The sequence below is a fragment of the Sinocyclocheilus grahami genome, unplaced genomic scaffold (genome assembly GCF_001515645.1).
Source record: "Sinocyclocheilus grahami isolate Dianchi unplaced genomic scaffold, SAMN03320097.WGS_v1.1 scaffold29.1, whole genome shotgun sequence".
Classification (NCBI taxonomy): Eukaryota; Metazoa; Chordata; class Actinopteri; order Cypriniformes; family Cyprinidae; genus Sinocyclocheilus; species Sinocyclocheilus grahami.
In genome coordinates, this window is record NW_015505208.1 from 3002109 (window position 1) to 3023477 (window position 21369).

The following is a 21369-nucleotide window of genomic DNA, read 5'->3' on the forward strand; positions in this document are numbered from 1 at the left end:
GGCAGATCTGAATGCCAGTTTGCAGTTAGTGGTGGGGGATTTCTCTCGACTGGATTCACCAGCAGAAAACATGCCTAAACAGCGCGCGAGAGAGAGAGAGAGAGAGAGAGAGAGAGAGAGAGAGAGAGAGAGAGAGAGAGAGACTGCCTGAATGACTGAGCGCGTCTCCATCAGATTAAGTCATATTCATGAAAAAAATTAGTTTGCGATGTCCTAAGAGTAATGTTGTCGTAATATCCTAATATCTTTTCAATGTTTAGGGGTAACATACTCCCTCATGACTGGTATCAGTGCTATAAAGTGAAGCTTCAGCTTTTCCCCCAGTCCTTTATCCCAGTGTTTACCCCTCACTTCACTAGCTCCGCCCTTGCGCCATATCTCGTGACCGGAAGAGAAGAGGAGTCGTTTTGAGGGAGAGGGGAGGTTAACGTTTTTGATTAAAGATTAGGAGGGCACATGAATTAAAAAAAAAATAATGAAGTGCACGGATAAATTATTTATAATAAACACTACAGTATTCCATTAAAAAATAAGAATTTTGATTTCATGGTGACTTTAAAGGCCTCCACACTACTGACATGTTTGCTGAATTGGTGCGCGCCTGTATTTGATCGCATCACGTCATTGTTTGGTACAATTTATTTGGTCTTTTTGCTTTTTTTTTTTTTCACAGAACACCGAAAGAGCTTTTTTTGCTATTTTCAGCCGAACAATTTCGGTTGCCAAACATTTGGTGCATCCCTAAATATTTCACAATATTACTGTTTTTACTGTATTTTTGATCAAATAAATGCAGGTGAGTATACGAGTCCTCTTTCAAATTAAAAATCATTCAAAACTATTTTTACAGACCCTAAACATTTGAAAAAAATTAAAAATAAATAAAATAAAAAAAACTGAACAAGGAGTTTGTTTGTATAGTGACATAAAAATGTATAGCGCTCTCTTCTAAGAGTTAGCAAACCGTCTCTATTGTGGTAAGTGGTGAAACCTCTATTTGAGGATGCGTGAGAACCCTTTTGGACTTCCATGTGAAAACGGAACAGAAAATAGATCACAGCTCAGCAGTAAGAGATAAATTACTTAACGCTTTTTACCTGCTTGTGTTTCTTGGAATCTCCTCCGCTTTTCTTCTCTGCTTTCTTGTTGGCTTCGTAGACTTTTGGCTCAATGCTATACACGCACTCAGTCCACTTCCCATAGATAACCCGATGCTTCTTTTTACTGAAAAAGACCCAGACAAAATGTGTTACAAACACAAGCATCAAATCCAGAAAAAAATACATAACAAATGCCAAAGTACATATACAATCCAGCTGTAAAAGACATTTGCTGATGCCTTTAGTGCTACAGACACAAAGTGGATGTGCAGAGTGAACTCTACAGGCTGGGTGCCAGATATACCCACTGACATTTGATACGAATGACTGCTCACCTCTTGTCCTGGATATGTCCCTCTACCCTATGCAGCTCTTTGCCAAACATGCCACATGGCTTAAAATTCAGCAAACACTTGTCCCCAGTGCTAAAACGAACAGAGACTTCTCAGTCAAAAATAAGGGAATGAGTGAACATTAATCCACGTGTGACATGGAAAGATCACAATGCAGCCTTTACGACAACAATATTTAAATGCTGAAAAAGGTTGAAAATGCAGGCAGAATATTTAGTGTAAGAAAGGAAAGAGATGAAGTACCTGTGGTTGACAATCTCCACTGTCCCATACTGCTCAATCCACAGTTTACCCAAAATAACGTTATGCACACAGCACATAGGGTTTGTCCATGTGTAAGCTTCTCTGTGTCTGAGAGAGAGAGAGAAAAATAGTTAAAAAATAGCTGAGCCAAATCTAACACCCAAAATCTCTTCCATACACATACGAAACATGCTAAATAATAAATGGACATTCCGGCATGTTACTTATCTAGCAGATAATGCTTTCCAAAGCAAGTTACAGTACACTAAGGGCAGAGAAAGGTTACTGCCTTGCTCAAGGGTCCAATTGTACTTGAGGATCTCAATGACTCTCCAGCTCCAATAAAAAGTTGATCATATTATACTTCGTGATGACACATAAATAAAACTCACTTGGAGAGCTCAAGTGTCATAGTGCCTTTAGGCTCTGCCTCCACACTCTTCCCCCAGAATTTCAGTTTAGGGTAGATGGAGCCGTGAAACGAGAAGTTCTGATTGAGTGACTCTGAGTAGAAGGCGCTGATTGGTGGATGGTGGCTCACCTGTTCTGAGATCAGGCGGTAACCCTCTTCATCCCTGAGCACAGATATTCAAATTATTGGTGCAGGCTAATTTGGATTTACATATTCAGCTTTGTAGTAGATGATGTATAGTGTTTATGTCCAAATGTTCTTCAGATTTACCTTGTAAGTTCAAAAGTCTCTCCTAATAAAGGGTTAAAAGGTTTCCCAGTTCTGTCCCATTGTGACGCAACAGCAGAAATGGCGAATGCGGCAACAAGCTGACAAACGAGATGCAATTGCATAATAAGAATTTGTTGAGTATTCCATGCACGCACACATACTGTATGAGAGCAAAATATAAAGGAGGCAAGGTTTCTGCAAGTTTTATGAAGGCACTTTTTCCAAGACCTTTTTAAAACCATTAAGGAAAATGTAAGGAATAAATGATAAGTTAACAATATCAATATGTTCTCTAAATGTAAATATCTAGAGAGCACACAATGACAAACACTTTAAAGTTCGAAAATACAACTACCATTAGATCTCCATTACATTTTAATTCATTTTACAAAAAAATTGCTTAACTGGAAAATAACTTTTTAACTGTATCTTCTGATTACCCTGGGAAAAAATTGATGCCCCTTCATAGACAGTGTTTGTGTCTTGTTTTCCAGTGCAAATGTCTAAAGATTGTTAAACCAAGATGCATTGTGAAGCAAAATGACATAAGATAAGATGGCTTGTTTTCTGAGAAACTGAGAAACAAAGTTTATGGTTAACAAAAACAAATATCTGCAAGTTTTCATATCCCACTGCGAGATATTTGTTCTTCTTTTAAGCATTAACTTGCTTAATTTGTTCTCAGAAAACCTCATATCTTTATTTCACATCTCAAGTAAATGTATCCTAATTTAAGGCTTTTTTAGGTATTTGTATTAGAAAACAAGACAAAATACTGAGGAACATCCACATTTTTTAGTGTAAACAACATTGAATGCCATGATTTTTAAGGCCTTTTCAAGGCCTTAATTTGTGGAAGGGCAAATTAAGACTTCTTGAGCCTTGAGGCACTAACCTGCATACGCTCTATAGAATCAGAACGTGTACAAGCTTTATGGATGAGGTATGTATGTTCCATGTACTCTGTAATCCTCTGCAAGAAGCTCAGCGGTTCGTTGAAAACAATAGGCATTGTTATCTTGGACAGCTCCTGCAAAGATAAAGTATTCCCAGATAGAAATGGCTTGGCATGTGGACGATGACACCACAACCTAAATAACATGTCTCTCTTTTACAATTTCATTTTCAATTTCAATCATGCTGTGTTTGAATGGAGAACTTCTGACTAAGCTGTTGTTTGGTCAAAGTAGCTTGTGCTCACCATTCCAATGCATTTCTTCAAAAAGCCCCATATACTAAATTCATTTCTGGAGAACATGGGCGCTGGCAGAGTAGTCCTGAACACACAGACACACACATAAATTCATTCCACTGTCCAACGGATAAACATCTTCACATTTTGTTTCCTGCCACTGGATATTATTTCACAGTATTCAGACTCCTTACCGCCTCTCCCATACTCCATTTTCAGATGGCACCTTGCCATTCACCGTCTGCTTGCTCTCATAGACACAGGCATCTTTAAAGCTGACTTCACACGAGTCATCTGATTCTAAACCTGAGACAGAAGAGAGATATAGCTATAGGTGACAATAAAAATGTGATGTACAGTACTAAACTTCATCACATACCTGTCTCAGCATCATAGAACTCTTCCTCGCTGTTCATGATGGACAGTTACTGCTGCTGATGTCAATCAGAAGGCATTGTTTCACAACTTGAATTAGTTCTGTAGATCAAACCAGAGAACAATATTGTAGGTTTGAACATTTAAAAAGACATAAAACTGGACGTCATTAATCCGACTAATAAAAATGAATCATTAACGTATTGTAGACTACCACTATGCCGTATACCTGGAACATACTGGACACTAATGCTGGCCTACTCTCTAGTCTATCCATTCCCTTTTGAACACACAGAACAAATCCAATCAGCTCACTGCAGTCTTTAAACAGCTGTGCTTGGCAAAACCATCTGATGAGAGTGTCCGACCAAGCTAATCCTTTAATGGCCAATGGTAGCTCATAGCAGAGAGAGTGTGTCAGCATTCGATTGTCATTATTGCAACTGACTGTACCGATTCACAATGTTGCCTTAATTCAAGAAAGGATACCATTCAGGAATTATGATGCAAATGTTCTGGTATGCACATATAAGAGTGTGCATAATAAAGAAAATAAAAACTCAAATGATAACACATTTCTTAAGAGTTCTTAGAATTTTTATAAATGTGCTTTTTGTATTCAAGTTGGCTTATATGGTTTTGAATGCCATTTTTACGGTAGCCGAGAAGTGCAAATCAAATCACAATTCTGAAAACAAAATAACAAATTACAAACGCAAATGCAAGTCTAAAAAACTAAATAATTCAGAAAGCACAACAACAATTCAGAAAACATTATAACAAGTCGGGGTGTCTATATAAATTTAGTTAAAAGTGGCTGTAAACCGTCAGCTCCAGTGGCACAGATGGATAAGCGCGTGTTGTTGGCTTTTTGACGCGATCAACCCGGGTTCGATCCCGTCTTTTGCCGAACTTTTTTTCCCCTCCCTTTTCAAATCTCGTATTAGCAATGGATTCTATTTACACTAAGTGAAAATAGCAGTATTTTTAGCAATATGCTATTTACACTAAGTGCAAATACCTATTTACACTATGTTAAAATAGCAGGATTTCTACTATCAAGTATACTACTTGTTGCAAATAGTGGTAATTATCTGCACTTCAGTATTGTAGTCCATTATAAAACAGTATGCAATAATAACGTATTGAGTGTAAATTATAATTTTAATTTTAATTATTAAATGGATGCCACCTTATTGGTACAATAAAGCCCTCCCTACACCTACCCTATACTTTATTTTCAACTTTTTGATTATTTCCTGAATTTTTATTGAAAATAAATGCCTTTACGATGTGATACGAGATTTGAAAAGGGAGAAAAAAAGTTCGGCCAAAGATTGAACCTGAATCCGGATTGAACCCGGGTCGATCGCGTCAAAAAGCCAACGAAAAGCACTTATCCATCTACTTGTTTTCGGATTTGTCGTTGTGTTTTCTGACTTCTTTTGTTTTCGAATTTGTCATTGTGTTTTCTGACTTGTTATAATGTTTTCTGAATTATTGTTGTGCTTTCCGAATTGTTATTTTGTTTTTTAGACTTGCATTTGCATTTGTGATTTGTTATTTTGTTTTCAGAATTGTGATTTGCTTTGCACTTCTCGGCCACCGTATATTTTCAATAAAAGTACATTAAATTAATTTCATCAAATATATATCGTAAATACTATACTGTTCAAAAGTTTGGGGTCGGTAAGAAGTCTCCAATTATTACAGGGCCAATTATTACAATTTAAAATAACTTTTTTATTTTAATATATCTTATCATTTATTTTATTCCTGTGATGGCAAAGCTGAAATAGTTTCACATCATCTTTCAGAAATTGCATTTGCTGAATGGCTGATGAAGACATTGCTCATTACATTAGTATCAGTATCAATGTTGAAAACAGTTGTGCTGCTTAATATTTTTGTGGAAAGCATGATACATTTTCTTTGAATGTTTTGTTGAATAGAAAGATCAAAAGAAAAGCATTCATTTGAAATATAATTTTTTTTAACAATGCAAAACATGACAATGTAAATTTGCTTACAAATATTTTCCTTTTTGCTGCATGTTGGTTTCATTCATTCCACATGATATTAATTACACCACATGACAAACAAATGTTTTTTTTTTTTATATTTTCAAAAATTCAAGAAGTAAGGGTAAACAATTATGCCAAAACATTTAACACACTTCAAGAATTTAACTATTTTAATGAGGCTTTTTTCTTCCTAATCATATCAGGAAAGTTGACATTTTTAACTTTATGGACCCAAAAAACATCAAAATTCATTTTAATTTGATTTAATTTTAAATAAAAATGAATTATTATACATTATAAAAAATAATTACCAAGGTGTAATCAATGTATGAATTGCACTGTAATATATTATTGAATAAATGAATACAACGGACATAAATAAGCATCATGTCTTTGACCCACACAGAAACAGAAACAGAAATAGGGAGCTAAAAGGGAAAACTCTTGTTCAGACTGCAAATTATACAGGTGTGGATGAACAAAATGCAAAGCAGTTAAAAAAACGATTGACCATATATCGGAGCAAGGCACAAATGCAAAGCAGCTTAAAAAACTATTAGCCATATAACGGAGGTCGGCACCATGCAAATTATTTGGAACTCAGACAGGCAAAGCAGCCACTTAACAAGCTGACAGCTATCACATATTCAAACACTCATGTGGTAAACTTCCAATAGAGGAAGTCTTGGCTGGCTCAGCAGCACGTAGCCCTGGTCGTATTGCAAGCACACAAATTTAAGGTAGCGTAACTGAAATGAATGCAGACTAGAGGTGGCTGTGACTGACCGCACGCTTTGGGCTGGAACAAAGAAAACCTTGGACTCTAATGTGAAGGATAGGGTGCAAGGCAGCCAAACTGTATGAAGCTACAGTACATAAGGCAGACCATTCGTAAAAAACAAAGATCATTTTACAATGTTGGCTTTGGAAAACAGCTTTCAAGTGTATTATTTAAGTTCCTGTTTTGTTATGAAACAAATGTTGGTGAATAATACAATATTTCTATATAATATCATCTAATTCCATTTACATAAACGCAAACATTGCACAATATACCAAAAAACAATCATGACACTACATACCTTACCAAAACAGACTGTAACAGTATTATTTAAATTATATATGTAAAAAAAAAAAACTTGCTTGACAACAAAACCTTTTTACACTTTCTTTCAAATATTTCCAAATAATCATGTAAACAATACAACCTATAGTCTTTCAGCTAAAGGGAACGGTTGGATGCACGTCTTTCGGCTGTGATAACAACAATAAACAGAGTCGTACAACTGACTGGAAAATGACAGTACAGATCAATGGTGACTAAGACAACCACATAAGTGGCTGGTTCTCAGAAAAAGTGGCACAGTTCCTGGTGGTTGAGCCTGAAGAAAATACTGTACCAGTAGTTTTGGAATTTATACTGACCTGGATGCACAAAGTTAGCTTATTAACTAACAGCAGTTAGTTGCCGGTTCACAATCGTAATTGATGAAAAACACTACGTTAAACATATAATTTATTAGTAGTAGCAGTAGAATAAAGCAGCTTTGTCTAGACTGGAGTCACATGTGAGTATAGTTTGGGGTCAGTAAGATTTCTGAAAGAAGTCTCTTAAGCTCATTAAGGCTGCATTTATTAGATCAAAATAGAGTTAAAACAGTAATATAAAATTGTAAAATATTATTACAATCTAAAATAACTGTTTTCTGTTTTACTATATTTCAAAATGTAATTTATTACTATGATGGCAAAATTATATTTTCAGCAGCCTGAGTGATCCAGTCTTCAGTGTCACATGATCTTTTCTAATATGCTGATTTATGCTAATTAATGTTTGTGGAAACACTGATATATTTTTCAGGATATTTTATATATTGAGCAGAAAGTTCAGAACAGCATTTATTTGGGGGGGGGGGAATTATGTAAATGTATTTAATTTAATTACATTCAAATGTATCTAATAAATACATTTAATTACAATTTAATACATCTTGCATAAAACCTTTTATTTTCAATGCACCGCTCCACACTATGTGCTCTTCTCAATCAAGTCAAAATGCTTCCCCAGAATTAGTACTGCTGTCAACTAACAGATGGATCATAGTAGCATCGTTCATCATAAGCACAGGTGTAATGAGTGTCAGACAAAACAATGGAGTAGATTAAAGCCATCAAAAGTACAGGGCAAACAGTTGATTCAGTATATCATTTAAAAGACATAGAATGCACTGCTTAGTACATGATCACATGCAGCACCATATTAACACAACACACAATCTACATCCACCCATCCTGACTAGGTAACGTTACACCACCAAATCGTAGCCCATGCAACGTCTAGCCATCCTTGCATGAGGGCAAGCTGACATTCAATTTATGTCCCGTTAGATATACAAACATAACTGATACTATGAATAACCTGCCTCGCTCGGCATCTCCAAACTAGCTCTACTGCGGGCGGAAGGCACTGGGTGTTTGGCTTGAGCTGTTTTGACCCGCGTTAGCCTCTAGCAGTGAGCATTGACCAATAATAAACCCGCATATCAACCCGTTTGATATCGTCAAAACCTTCAAGAAGGCACAAAATAACACGACGTATAACGTCGATCTTGCCTAGAAGGCTTGTATACAGTGCGTGTGTCGCGTTACCTTTCAATAATGTTAAGCTGGATCGCTCCTTTCTCCGGTGGGACAGAAAACAAGCGCCCAGTTTGGGAAGACTGACAGCGGGGCGGATACATTTCGCCAAGACGGGAGGACAAACTGGATTGGAGGGTTAAGGAAGCGGTACAAACGAAGTTGGGCGGGGCGACGTTTGATTGACAGAAGCAGTAGCCTATTGTGAAAGAAGACCCCTCTGCAAACGCACGATATTAACCTTTCGAAGGGGCGGGGTTATATTGAGGTTACATAAAGGCGTCGGTACTAAAAAGGCAGGGATGTGGGTTATTTATAATCCTAACAATAAATATCGCCGTTGGCTATGGCAGTGGTGCTCCTTGAGTGATTATGACTGCTGTCCAGGAACAGATATATAGAAATCCTTAGTTATAGACAATACTTTGATTTTAGGGTGTGAATAAGAAAAATCAGTGAGAAGCTATAGAAAATATTCAATGAATTCACAAATAGACAGATGTTTTACAACTTCATTGCATATTTTGAAATCGTATTTGTGCTGTGAAACAGGGCCAGGAGTTTGTGGGGCCTTTGACAAGAGCATGAAAATAAATTAGGCCCAATAGTGTTACATATGGTTTCTTGGTTTTAAGAGAAAGCATTTTGCTTTCAATTTTAATCACATGGGCTTTTTTTATGCTGTTCAAATCATACAATATGCAGTAACTTAATTAAAATAAGGTTAGAAAATGATAAATAAGGCATTTCATGTAAACATAACTTTATGTAAATGTTAAAAAAACTGGAGAAAAACTGTGCAAGATATAAGTGAAAGTGTAAGAACATAAGTGAAAAACGAAATAATGAAAAAATATAACAAAAACAAATAAATATTTGAAATAGGTCCAAAAATACATCAAAATATATTACAAATATAAATAACAAATAAAATAGTTGGTAAGTCTGCAGATTATCATTTTTTATAAGAAATAATTTATTTACACATTAAGCAGCAGAGTAAAAAACGACTAGTAACAGTTTTTTTAGTGATTAGTCTGAGCTTATATTTAACGCAATCAGGGTTTTTAGTTGGTCACCGCGGTTGAGGTTTGTGCGTCTGCTTCTGATTAAGGTTTGTTAGGCCTACTAAAAAATACAAATAAAACTGTAGTGTTTGATATAATTTGGATTCCAGCGGGAAATTCATAATGAAATAAACCAGGTTAAAATAAACAGATCATTACTTGATTACATTACTTGAAGTTGATATGCTCCTCCCTTGCGAGAGCCCACATCACATGAATGCGTCGAAACTTTACTTTCATTTGAAGCCACTAGATGTCAGCGGAGCAATGGTAAGATGTTTTCAGCTCCGTGCCACTAAAAGCGAAACTCTTCCTTTTGAAACCGGTGTATATATTTAGAAAAGAGACTTACCTATGAATCAAAGAACTTACATCTTATTCGATTTTATGAATGAATAATACAGACACTGTTACCGATTTCAGTCAGAAGTGTTCATTATAGGCCATCACATGCAAAATAGCCGATTATTAAATTAATATCGAACAGATATGCATGGGAGAAAACTAGCATATTTTATGCTAGTAAAGCACAGCACTATTATAGCTGTTCGTAATAATGCCAGTAAAGCTGAATTAACTGTGACTCAGAGTGAGAGAGAGTGTAAAGCTCCTGGTTTTGGGGCGGAGATTTCGGAGTTTTTATAGCACATGGCCACACACAGTACAGTACATAGGCCTATATTCACTCAAGCACTAGACTAACGGCTTTACCCGGATTTAGCTTAACTTTACCTCATCTCACACAAACTCCAGAGAGGATTCTGCTGGAATCGTTCATCTCATTACTGGCTATTAATCGTCTTTGTTTGTAAAAACAATGCAAGGTAAATAAGAGGAAATTATCATCTTTGAACGCCAACACAATGACAAAGACAAAAGTTGAGGCAAATCCTGAGTCTAATGCACGCTCATCCCATCACGGACGGGACGGGCAGGATAAAATAGGTCCAAAAATACATCAAAATATATTACAAATATAAATAACAAATAAAATAGTTGGTAAGTCTGCAGATTATCATTTTTTATAAGAAATAATTTATTTACACATTAAGCAGCAGAGTAAAAAACGACTAGTAACAGTTTTTTTAGTGATTAGTCTGAGCTTATATTTAACGCAATCAGGGTTTTTAGTTGGTCACCGCGGTTGAGGTTTGTGCGTCTGCTTCTGATTAAGGTTTGTTAGGCCTACTAAAAAATACAAATAAAACTGTAGTGTTTGATATAATTTGGATTCCAGCGGGAAATTCATAATGAAATAAACCAGGTTAAAATAAACAGATCATTACTTGATTACATTACTTGAAGTTGATATGCTCCTCCCTTGCGAGAGCCCACATCACATGAATGCGTCGAAACTTTACTTTCATTTGAAGCCACTAGATGTCAGCGGAGCAATGGTAAGATGTTTTCAGCTCCGTGCCACTAAAAGCGAAACTCTTCCTTTTGAAACCGGTGTATATATTTAGAAAAGAGACTTACCTATGAATCAAAGAACTTACATCTTATTCGATTTTATGAATGAATAATACAGACACTGTTACCGATTTCAGTCAGAAGTGTTCATTATAGGCCATCACATGCAAAATAGCCGATTATTAAATTAATATCGAACAGATATGCATGGGAGAAAACTAGCATATTTTATGCTAGTAAAACACAGCACTATTATAGCTGTTCGTAATAATGCCAGTAAAGCTGAATTAACTGTGACTCAGAGTGAGAGAAAGAGAGAGAGTGTAAAGCTCCTGGTTTTGGGGCGGAGATTTCGGAGTTTTTATAGCACATGGCCACACACAGTACAGTACATAGGCCTATATTCACTCAAGCACTAGACTAACGGCTTTACCCGGATTTAGCTTAACTTTACCTCATCTCACACAAACTCCAGAGAGGATTCTGCTGGAATCGTTCATCTCATTACTGGCTATTAATCGTCTTTGTTTGTAAAAACAATGCAAGGTAAATAAGAGGAAATTATCATCTTTGAACGCCAACACAATGACAAAGACAAAAGTTGAGGCAAATCCTGAGTCTAATGCACGCTCATCCCATCACGGACGGGACGGGCAGGATAAAGCCTGCGGGGACGCGAGCAGCCAGCAGCCGTCAAGACAAACCCCCCGGCATCATGTGCAACACATGACGTCAAAACAACCCCAGGCGAACGCTTCGTCTAAAATCATCCCAGCAGCCTCACAGAGCAAAACCAACGAGGTTCACTCTAAGAAACCAAAGCGTGGAGCATCTGTCACGCCAAACATCCACGCAGGGAAAAAGGAGATGAGACCAGAGTCGAGAAAACGCTCCGATAGCAATCGCAGTAAATCGTGCGAGAGGAGAAAGCTGTCGGATGGCAGCATCACGTCTGATGACCTGAGTAAAGACTCGGGCTGTGCTACCGGGAAACTGTCTTCCACCGACAGCAGCTCTGAGATCTCGGACGCATCTGAGGAGCATAAGCAGTCACAGCATGGTGAAGTCTGTCACAGAGGTACAGACGAAGAGATGATGGACGATTCAGCTGAGCAAATATTATCAGAACACAGAGTAGAAGATGGTGTGATTAATGCCACCCTGTCTCCAGGGTTTGGCTTCGGAGAGGGAAGCATCTCTCCTGGAGACCAGCGGTCCTACGTTTCTCTGGACAGTCGCTTGAACTTGAGCGCGTCTGTGGCATTTTCGGATCTGACTGGAGACTTTGCTGATGGGGTGCATGAGGATCTGCTGAGAGAGATTGACGACCTAAGATCAGAAAATGAATATTTGAAGGTGAGGTTTGTTGATTCATTTATTTGTTTGTTAATTAATTGCAAATGGCAATGTCTTGCAATGGTGTAAATTATGCTTGGGAGAGTTCAGGTAGGTTAAGTGGGACACATTTCATATTTGCTCTTTAAATACAAGACAATCAAATAAAAGTCATTTATAATTGCCACGAGGGTCTTTTGTCATTGTGAAAATGTTTTGTTTTGTCTGACGCCATCATAGTGGACATGATCAAGCATCTGACTGATCTCAAATAGTGCATATCACCAAATGAAGATGCTCTTCTAAACATAAACATTGTAAAAGATGTCTGAATTCTATTACCAAAACGATGTATTGTTGTACAATTGCATTTAATTATTTGTGAGAATCTGTTTTAAGTACCTTCACTTTACCCATGTTAGATAAAAGGAGAGTACTAAATGCAGCCTGTTTTGATGGATTATGACTATTATTAAGCATCTACTATCATCAGCCAACATGGCATAAACCATGTCATATGATGTGCTGGACTACGTAAAATTAAATCAAAACAATCCCACAGTGTCTTCTAGATGTATAATACATTTTAACAGTCACATAAACAAAGCAAAAATAAATTGCACGTGATCTGGCTTATACTGTAAGATTTACTCTCTTTTTAGAAGATTACTCTGGACAGTCGCTTGAACTTGAGCGCGTCTGTGGCATTTTCGGATCTGACTGGAGACTTTGCTGATGGGGTGCATGAGGATCTGCTGAGAGAGATTGACGACCTAAGATCAGAAAATGAATATTTGAAGGTGAGGTTTGTTGATTCATTTATTTGTTTGTTAATTAATTGCAAATGGCAATGTCTTGCAATGGTGTAAATTATGCTTGGGAGAGTTCAGGTAGGTTAAGTGGGACACATTTCATATTTGCTCTTTAAATACAAGACAATCAAATAAAAGTCATTTATAATTGCCACGAGGGTCTTTTGTCATTGTGAAAATGTTTTGTTTTGTCTGACGCCATCATAGTGGACATGATCAAGCATCTGACTGATCTCAAATAGTGCATATCACCAAATGAAGATGCTCTTCTAAACATAAACATTGTAGTTTTTAAAAGATGTCTGAATTCTATTACCAAAACGATGTATTGTTGTACAATTGCATTTAATTATTTGTGAGAATCTGTTTTAAGTACCTTCACTTTACCCATGTTAGATAAAAGGAGAGTACTAAATGCAGCCTGTTTTGATGGATTATGACTATTATTAAGCATCTAATATCATCAGCCAACATGGCATAAACCATGTCATATGATGTGCTGGACTACGTAAAATTAAATCAAAACAATCCCACAGTGTCTTCTAGATGTATAATACATTTTAACAGTCACATAAACAAAGCAAAAATAAATTGCACGTGATCTGGCTTATACTGTAAGATTTACTCTCTTTTTAGAAGATTATACTTTCGCTAATTGGCTCGTGTCATCCCTCATTGTCTCTGACATGCAATAGAATGACGGGTTCACAGTGAGAACGAGACCAGCTTTACTGTGATTAAGTGCAAGGTGTCTCAGTAGAAATCAAGAACTCAACAGAAGTCCCACCAATGCATCCAAGAAGGACAGTGCATCAATCTTGGCACGCGCCCCTAGTTCTGTGGGTTAATGCGCACAGTATGCTGGCACGCAAGATGTGAAGCCAGTGCTGTCTTGGATGAGTTGGTTGAAGACTGACATTGATAGCGATATAGGAAACACCCTTTGTGCACACAACTGAAGTAGAATGCATTCATTTATCTCATGTTTTTCAATCAAAAACTTCCATTTTAAAACAGTTATGGTGGCTGTGAAACTGCCACATATGATTCAATTCTATGAAGTTGATGTTTACATACACCATTTTGACTGCATTTTTAGGACGAAATGGAGGAGCTCCGCTCGGAGATGCTGGAGATGAGGGACATGTACATGGAGGAGGATGTTTACCAGCTGCAGGAACTCCGACAGCAGCTGGAACAGGCCAACAAGGCCTGTCGCATCCTCCAGTACCGACTTAGGAAAGCAGAAAGACGCAGCCTGCGTGTAGCCCAGACGGGACAGGTGGACGGAGAGCTTATCAGGACACTTGAACATGATATTAGGGTAAGGATGTGCTTACAGTCATAATTTGCTGGTGTTTTCTGTGAGAAAGTCCTTGTATGTCACATAAAGCATAAAGAGCAATAACTGATATTCAGGGTGTAATTAAATAGATGATTCCCTCATGATTTGGGTGCAATTAAGTTACAGTGGTGTGTGTATAGGAAAACCACTGTTAGGGTTTTGGATGCAGTCCATGGCATTTATCGGGACAGGATGTTTATCTAAATTGCTCAGTGCTTAGTGCCAATTAAATGCTGAATAGTAAGTCACTAAATGAGTCAAAACTCTGTTTTTATGAATCAGCATGCACTCAGATGGATTGTGTAATCCTTCCATTGTGGTTTGTGACCCAAATCGTGGTGCTAAGGGTTTAGTGAGAGCTGAAATATCATTTTGTTTTATAGTTTGACATGTGTAGGGAGTGGTTTTACTTTTGGAAGTGGTCCAACTAGTAAAATGAGGAGAAAAACCCTCGGTTTTCTGTTTGGCAGACAATTGGTGTAGTTCAGTTTGTGGTGGACCACTCACAGCATAAGCATTTTTTGGTTTGAACTTCCCAGCCAATCAGCGACAGAGCTTTCTGTAGGAACGTTACGAATTAAAAACGAATTTACACAGCAGGGCGACCCATATAAAATGGCTGTTTTCTTTTGAAATCTGCTTCCAGACTATGCAAAACAAATTCCTCAGGTTTCTTCCGAACCCTTTGTCTGCACAGAATTTAGAGTGAAAATGTATTTTAGAGAAACACAATGTGAAGTATACTCAAGGTTGAATGAAAGAGTGTGTGCATTTGCATGTGTGCAGTATATGTGTCAAGGACTATAGCCACAGTATCCAAGAGGGGAAGTGTCCAAACACAGCTGCTGGTGTATTGTGGGCATGTCCATGACCAGTCTATATTAAAGGCATGTGAGAGAAATAGATACCCTCCTTTCACAAACTGGGCCAGTGTGTGTGTCCATCGCTTCTCAGTGTCCTCACTAGCACTCTGACAAGATATTCAGTCTTCAACAACCTCCACGGGAGTGTCCTGCAATCTGATATCTAACAGCATCCTTTTCAAAGTCTGCTGTGCTCCACATTTCCATCAACTTTTTTTCACAGAGAAATACAAGTTTGGGAAGTTGCTCCTGGAACTCAATGCTGATAATAATCACCCTGCGATATATATAAAAAAAGAAAAGTCATGCGCTGAATGCTGTGGTATAATCACATGCACTCTAACCGTTTTCCCTTGACATTGTTTGCAATTGTTAGCAACCCCTTGAGCATCAAGAGGATGAGTGCTTTGCAAAGGGTAAGGAAGGAGATCATAGGAGAGTCGACCCATATTGAATCCCGAACAATTAATTAACCACTTTACTTCCTCACATCCTCATTGTCACAAACCACAGATGAAACATGGTAACTTAATCCTCATTTTGCAATGTTCCATATAAAGTTTCAGATACGTATTTTCTATAAATATAGAGCTTCTTGTGACTTATAGTGATCCCCAAGAGAATGAAATGACATGAGATAATTATCATATTAACATCAACATTTTTGTGGATAGTTAGCATGGACATATGGTTTGCAGTGTATTTATTTTACTCTAAATTAATATTGTTTTCCCAGGTGGCAAAAAGCGTGTCCCTTCGCCTACACAGCGAACTTGAGGCCATTCAAAAGAAAAATTCAAGGCTGGAATGGGAAAATGAGGAGTTACGTGAACGGCTGCAAGATCTGGAGGTGGCAAAGCAGGTCCTACAGGCTGAGATGGACAAATCACAGGTGGTATGACCACAAAGCCATTGCTGTATATACATGTATTGTTCAAAAGTTTAAGATTTATATTTTATATGCTCACCAAGACTGAATAGTAGAAACAGTAATATTGAAATATTATTACAATTTTAAAAAACTGTTCTATTTTAATGTATTTTAAATGTCCTTTTTTCCTGTCATGACAAAGCGGAATTTTCAGTCTTCAGTGTCACTGAAGTATGCTGATTTGGTAGTCAAGAATTGTATTTTTTTAAATCAAAGTCAACAATAGTTGATCTGCTTAATATTTTAGTGAACAACATGATAACATTTTTCATGATTCTTTGATGAATAGAAAGTTTAAAAGAACAGCATTTATTTGAAATATAAATATTTTATTAGATATTTATTAATATTTATCATTACATTATAAATGTCTTTACTATCACTTTTTTATCAATTTAATGCATCCTTGCTGAATAAAATATTCATTTCAAAAAGAAAAACAAAACCTGACCTGTACTGTATATATGTATATATATGTTATGCCCTATATCACTTTAAAGCAGTACTTGTTTGTTTGTTGCTTAGACTCCTTAGTTTCATGATGCCGTTAGGATTAGAATCTGACCTTTACCCCAACTGTATGTAGTGGGTGTAAAAGACAGCTGACTGCTTGGGTAGGGCACAGAATGATCTAAGGGTCTGAATTCAAACCACAGCTGTCATTCTCACTTGTAGATGTAGTGAGGGGGAGAAGAGAGAAAAAATGGGGCAACTGAAAGGTTGAAGAGAGTGAGAAAGAAATCACTTAGAAATATACCTGAAAGGGAGATCCTTGTCCAACTCTGGCTGCAAGCCATAATGCTTAAATGTGGGTCTTATGATGTTCAATTATCACATACATACTAGTAAAAATACTAAAAAGAAGGCATGCTTTTTGCTTTCACTTTCTCACAATAATAAAAAATATAGGCTGCCACCATTTTACCAACATAGTGCACCGAACAAGTCAAATTTTATTGGCAATGAAGGCCTGTAGGTCTTTAATAACGGCACGCATTCAGTTTAATCCAGGATTCAGTGCTTAGAAGTGGATCCCAGCAGCTCAGCTCAGCTCAGACAGCTGCTGCCCATTCCTGATCTTCACCAGCAGAACAAATCAACTACAACCAGATTATCAAGGCCTCATGTGAGCCTGACCCTACCTGAAACATGATAATCTACATACAAACACTTTTTACTCATCCGTTAGAGTCAAAAATCTTTTTGCAGTCTTGATCCACAAGTTAAATTACTAATTTATCATATCAAAACATCAAGCTATAATATGATGAGTACTATTCTTTAGCTTGGTGTTGCACTTAACAGCTTGGATTGACTCGATGAGGTTATTTTTAACATGTAAAGAAGATAATTTGAAGTTTACATGCTCCTCCTCTGCTCTTTGTACTTTTAAGGGTTTGAGCCTCCCAGACAAAGCAGCAGACAGATAGACTGACTCAAGCCAGCATTCTTGACATACTTGGAGCAGTATGGATGTTTGGTGTAGTAATGGAGTTGGGGCTCTTGCCATCTCACTACACGAACATGATTGAGTGTGTTTATTAGGTGCATGCTTTCCTTACAGTCACACATTTCATTGGGTATTGGAATGCAGTGGACAGCGGTACGATGGAAAATAACAATGATTAATATAACTCAAATGAACATTTATGCCCATAGGAGGACATCATCTTAGGGGACAAATTGCATCAACCCACCTATACATAGTAAGCTGTGTTATATAAGCTGCTGAAATGTCTTCAGACTAATTATGGATATGGTGCATTCACAGAATTCTTTAAAGAGACGAAGTTTGAGATCAACATCCAGCAAGAGTGAAAAGAAGCTCTCTTCACAGGTGAGTTGGAAGTTACATTAGTCTTAATGATTGATTTGTGAAGGTTAGTGCTGATTTGTTGCAGGTCTTGGTAGAGGGCCAACATTAGTCATCAGAGTTCCTCTGATTTTTGATGTATGCCAACTGTTTTAACACACCTGTCTTCAACAGGATGACAGTACTGATTTGAAATGCCAGCTCCACTTTGCCAAAGAAGAGTCTGCGCTCATGTGCAAGAAACTAACTAAGATTGCCCTGGAGAGTGAGGCGATGCGGGAGGAGCTCGCCAAATACCGTCTGCTTTATGGTGAGGTGGATGAAACCCAGGCTGCAGCGGGCGCCACTAACTCCGCCCACACCCGAGAAGCAGAGGTCAAAGTTCACTTGCGGCTGGTGGAGGAAGAAGCCACGCTGCTGAGTCGTCGAATAGTGGAGCTAGAGGTAGAGAACCGTGGGTTGCGAGCAGAGATGAGTGAACTGCGTGAACGAGGAGGAGGAAGCCTGGAAGAAGAGGAGACGATGAAGGGGGCCAGTGAAGGATTAGCAGTGCCTCTCCAAACTGGGGAACAGGGGGAGATGCTTAGAGGTGGATGTCTGGATGGGAAAGAGAATGGAGATGCAACGACTACCCACAATAATATGCAGGAGAACCAGATGCATGTAGAGGAGGTTCATGCTTCTATCAGCCACATGCACAGAGAAGGGCCGATTGGTGGGGAACAGGAGCTTTCTGCAGAAACTAAAGCGGAAGACGGACAAGCTCAGTGTATGTCAGACTGCACATTTGGAGTGAAAGATCTAGAGAGTCTTCTTGCCATCCATGACCAGGCGCTGCTTGTCAGATCGACTATCCAGCTCCTAATAACCCCAGCAAAAAATGGCCTCTCACCTACATGTACCCATAACACTCCTGCTGGTGCTCCCTACTTAGGCAAATCTGCAGTAGATCCTCAGTGCAAAACACATCAGTGGCTTTTAGACCCCATGCTGAGTCCCTTGACCAATGGATTAGAGGTGTTACAAGCACAACTGCATGCTCTTGTCAAAAAGTTGGAGGTGCTGTCAAACTCCAATTCAGAGCGCCCTGGGCCTGTTACAGAGAAGAATATGTTGCGTTTTGACGAAGATTTAATTGAAATGAAAGAGGACTCAAAGAATCAAGCAAGTCGCAAACTTCCATGTGAAGAAAATGTTGGAAATCATTGTAACCAGGACAGCTTAGTGCTGCTCAATCTGCAGCTCCAATGGTTCATCCAGCAGTGGAGGCAGGGAGAGAGACCCACAGCTGATGGAAAGAGCCTGTTTGAGGTAAATTGGGCAACGATGCTTGCTATTGCGGTCAACCATCTTTATCGATGAAGATGGTTAAAATTTTCTTTATATTGATTCTTACTTGCAGTTGAAATAACAGTAAATGCTTTCCTGTAGTTCAGACATAACGCTAGCAATGCCAAGATCAGGGCTTCTATTCCCAGGGAAAGCAAGAACCTATCAATAAATAAATGTAAATGTACATTGAATGCAAAATAAAAATGCCTGCCAAAAGCATATATGTAAATGTTGTGTAGTTGGGTGTTTTGTCAACTTTGGGCACTTTTTGGGCCCTTTATACCAAAAACACACTTTTGATTTATTTAATTCGCCCACTAACAATGTTCAGTGATACAGTATGTATACATGAATTCCCATCCAATCTTTCCCATCTCATCGTGTATTGTGTGTTAATAATGTTCTGTTGTGGAAAATACATGTTTACCATTTAATGTGTCCTAAATAGGCACAGTTACATAATATTTTTCACACCATTTGCATAATTTGAGCTAATATATATTTATAGAGAGATTAAGAAAAAGAGAGTAAGATTGAAAATGAGGCAAAATAAAATATTCTGTATTTATATAATCCTTAAATGCTTTTTCTGTAATTCTATATATTTTTTCATATATTTCACTTAATTAAAATAAAAAAAAGCTTTATTAGTGCCAAAATTCTGCAGTGTGACATTTTGTTAAAATAATAACATAAATAATTTCACTCAATAAATGTTAAAATGGTGTAAAGTTTATTTCACTCAGAAACAACCAATTTTATGTGTCTTTTCGTTTCAGATGTATTGTCAGAATGATCATCATCTGCTTAAGGACACAGAGTCAAAAGCATGCGAGTATAATCTTCAACAGAAGTGCAACAGTCAGGTATGAAATAGAATGAGGATTACTGGGGTAAAAATAATAGTGTTTCAACATGACTTCCAAAAGCATTTCATTGTGCAATACATTCAGCCTGAAAGAATGTCATTCAAAAATGTGCCCTTTTCATAATATATTATAGCTGAACATGCCTGCTCTTTGAGAATAATTGCCCAATAGCATTGTTCCTTGACCTGTTGCTCATTTCCAGTTAATCTGGTTGTGTTCCTGTTGCCCAGTGTTCATTCACCACTGTATGTTCCTTTCTCAGGTAAGCAGTGCCCTGCTGTCAGACCTCAGGACAGCACTGTCGGATCTGTTTTCTGAACTTATGGAGCAGCACAGGGCAGCCCAGTTTGTCATCCGGCAGTTTGCTAAAGCCAAAGCAGCGTGGGCCGTGGAATGTGCAGAGCTCAAGAGCCTCATAAGCAGGGTGAGAACTAGAAGATCAGTTTAAATTCCCTTCAGAGAGTATCAATGAACCTGTTGTCTGCTTCTCATGTCGTCTCCTCTTCTTTCTTCATTCTTGCGTCTGTAGGGACTTATGGAGGAAATTGTCGCAGAAATGTCATCAAGTTGTTTGTGTTTGTTTATAGCTGGATGGTTCAGCTGGGAAGGCAGGAGTAAAGGGTCCATCAGACCTGAATGCGGCTTTGCAGAAGGACCATATTGAGAAGCTTCAGCACCTGTTAGCAGAGTCCTACACTGCAGTGATGGACCTGACAAGACAGCTGAAGGTCCGTGAAAGCAGCTGGAGCTCTGAGCAGCAGGAACTGCTAGAACACCTGAACCATGTGCGTCTAGAGTGCGAAGGGTTGAAGACAGCTAAGCAAAATAAAAAAATGCAGGTCAGAGCAAAAATTTGTGTAATACACTGAAACTAATGTGCCTAATGTGGAACTTTGACATGATTTCATCTGTCAAAGGTCAACCATCAAAACAGGTCTTACTAGACAGTAGTCTAGTAAGGGGGGGGGGGTGTTAACTATTAT

The 21369-nt window shown here is 37.9% G+C and overlaps 2 protein-coding genes across 2 annotated transcripts in view; one reads left to right on the forward strand and one right to left on the reverse strand.

Annotated features, from left to right (window-relative positions):
- The window catches only part of osbpl2a (oxysterol binding protein-like 2a), a 13864-nt gene extending 5165 nt beyond the window's left edge, over window positions 1–8699 (reverse strand). Inside the window, exons 1-10 of the mRNA XM_016257320.1 lie at window positions 8619–8699; window positions 3950–4047; window positions 3765–3876; window positions 3580–3655; window positions 3274–3408; window positions 2379–2476; window positions 2089–2271; window positions 1697–1804; window positions 1436–1525; window positions 1098–1224 (exon numbers count right to left, since the gene is read on the reverse strand). Coding sequence (XP_016112806.1) covers window positions 1098–1224; window positions 1436–1525; window positions 1697–1804; window positions 2089–2271; window positions 2379–2476; window positions 3274–3408; window positions 3580–3655; window positions 3765–3876; window positions 3950–3986 — 966 coding nt within the window. The 5' untranslated portion in view covers window positions 3987–4047; window positions 8619–8699. The remainder of the gene's footprint in view (window positions 1–1097; window positions 1225–1435; window positions 1526–1696; window positions 1805–2088; window positions 2272–2378; window positions 2477–3273; window positions 3409–3579; window positions 3656–3764; window positions 3877–3949; window positions 4048–8618) is intronic.
- Window positions 8700–11469: 2770 nt separating this feature from the next.
- Window positions 11470–21369, forward strand: part of LOC107571639 (protein SOGA1-like) — a 20396-nt gene continuing 10496 nt past the window's right edge. Inside the window, exons 1-8 of the mRNA XM_016257976.1 lie at window positions 11470–12442; window positions 14333–14557; window positions 16178–16333; window positions 18144–18209; window positions 18360–19496; window positions 20297–20383; window positions 20649–20810; window positions 20974–21225. Of these exons, the coding sequence (XP_016113462.1) occupies window positions 11672–12442; window positions 14333–14557; window positions 16178–16333; window positions 18144–18209; window positions 18360–19496; window positions 20297–20383; window positions 20649–20810; window positions 20974–21225 (2856 nt within the window). The 5' untranslated portion in view covers window positions 11470–11671. The remainder of the gene's footprint in view (window positions 12443–14332; window positions 14558–16177; window positions 16334–18143; window positions 18210–18359; window positions 19497–20296; window positions 20384–20648; window positions 20811–20973; window positions 21226–21369) is intronic.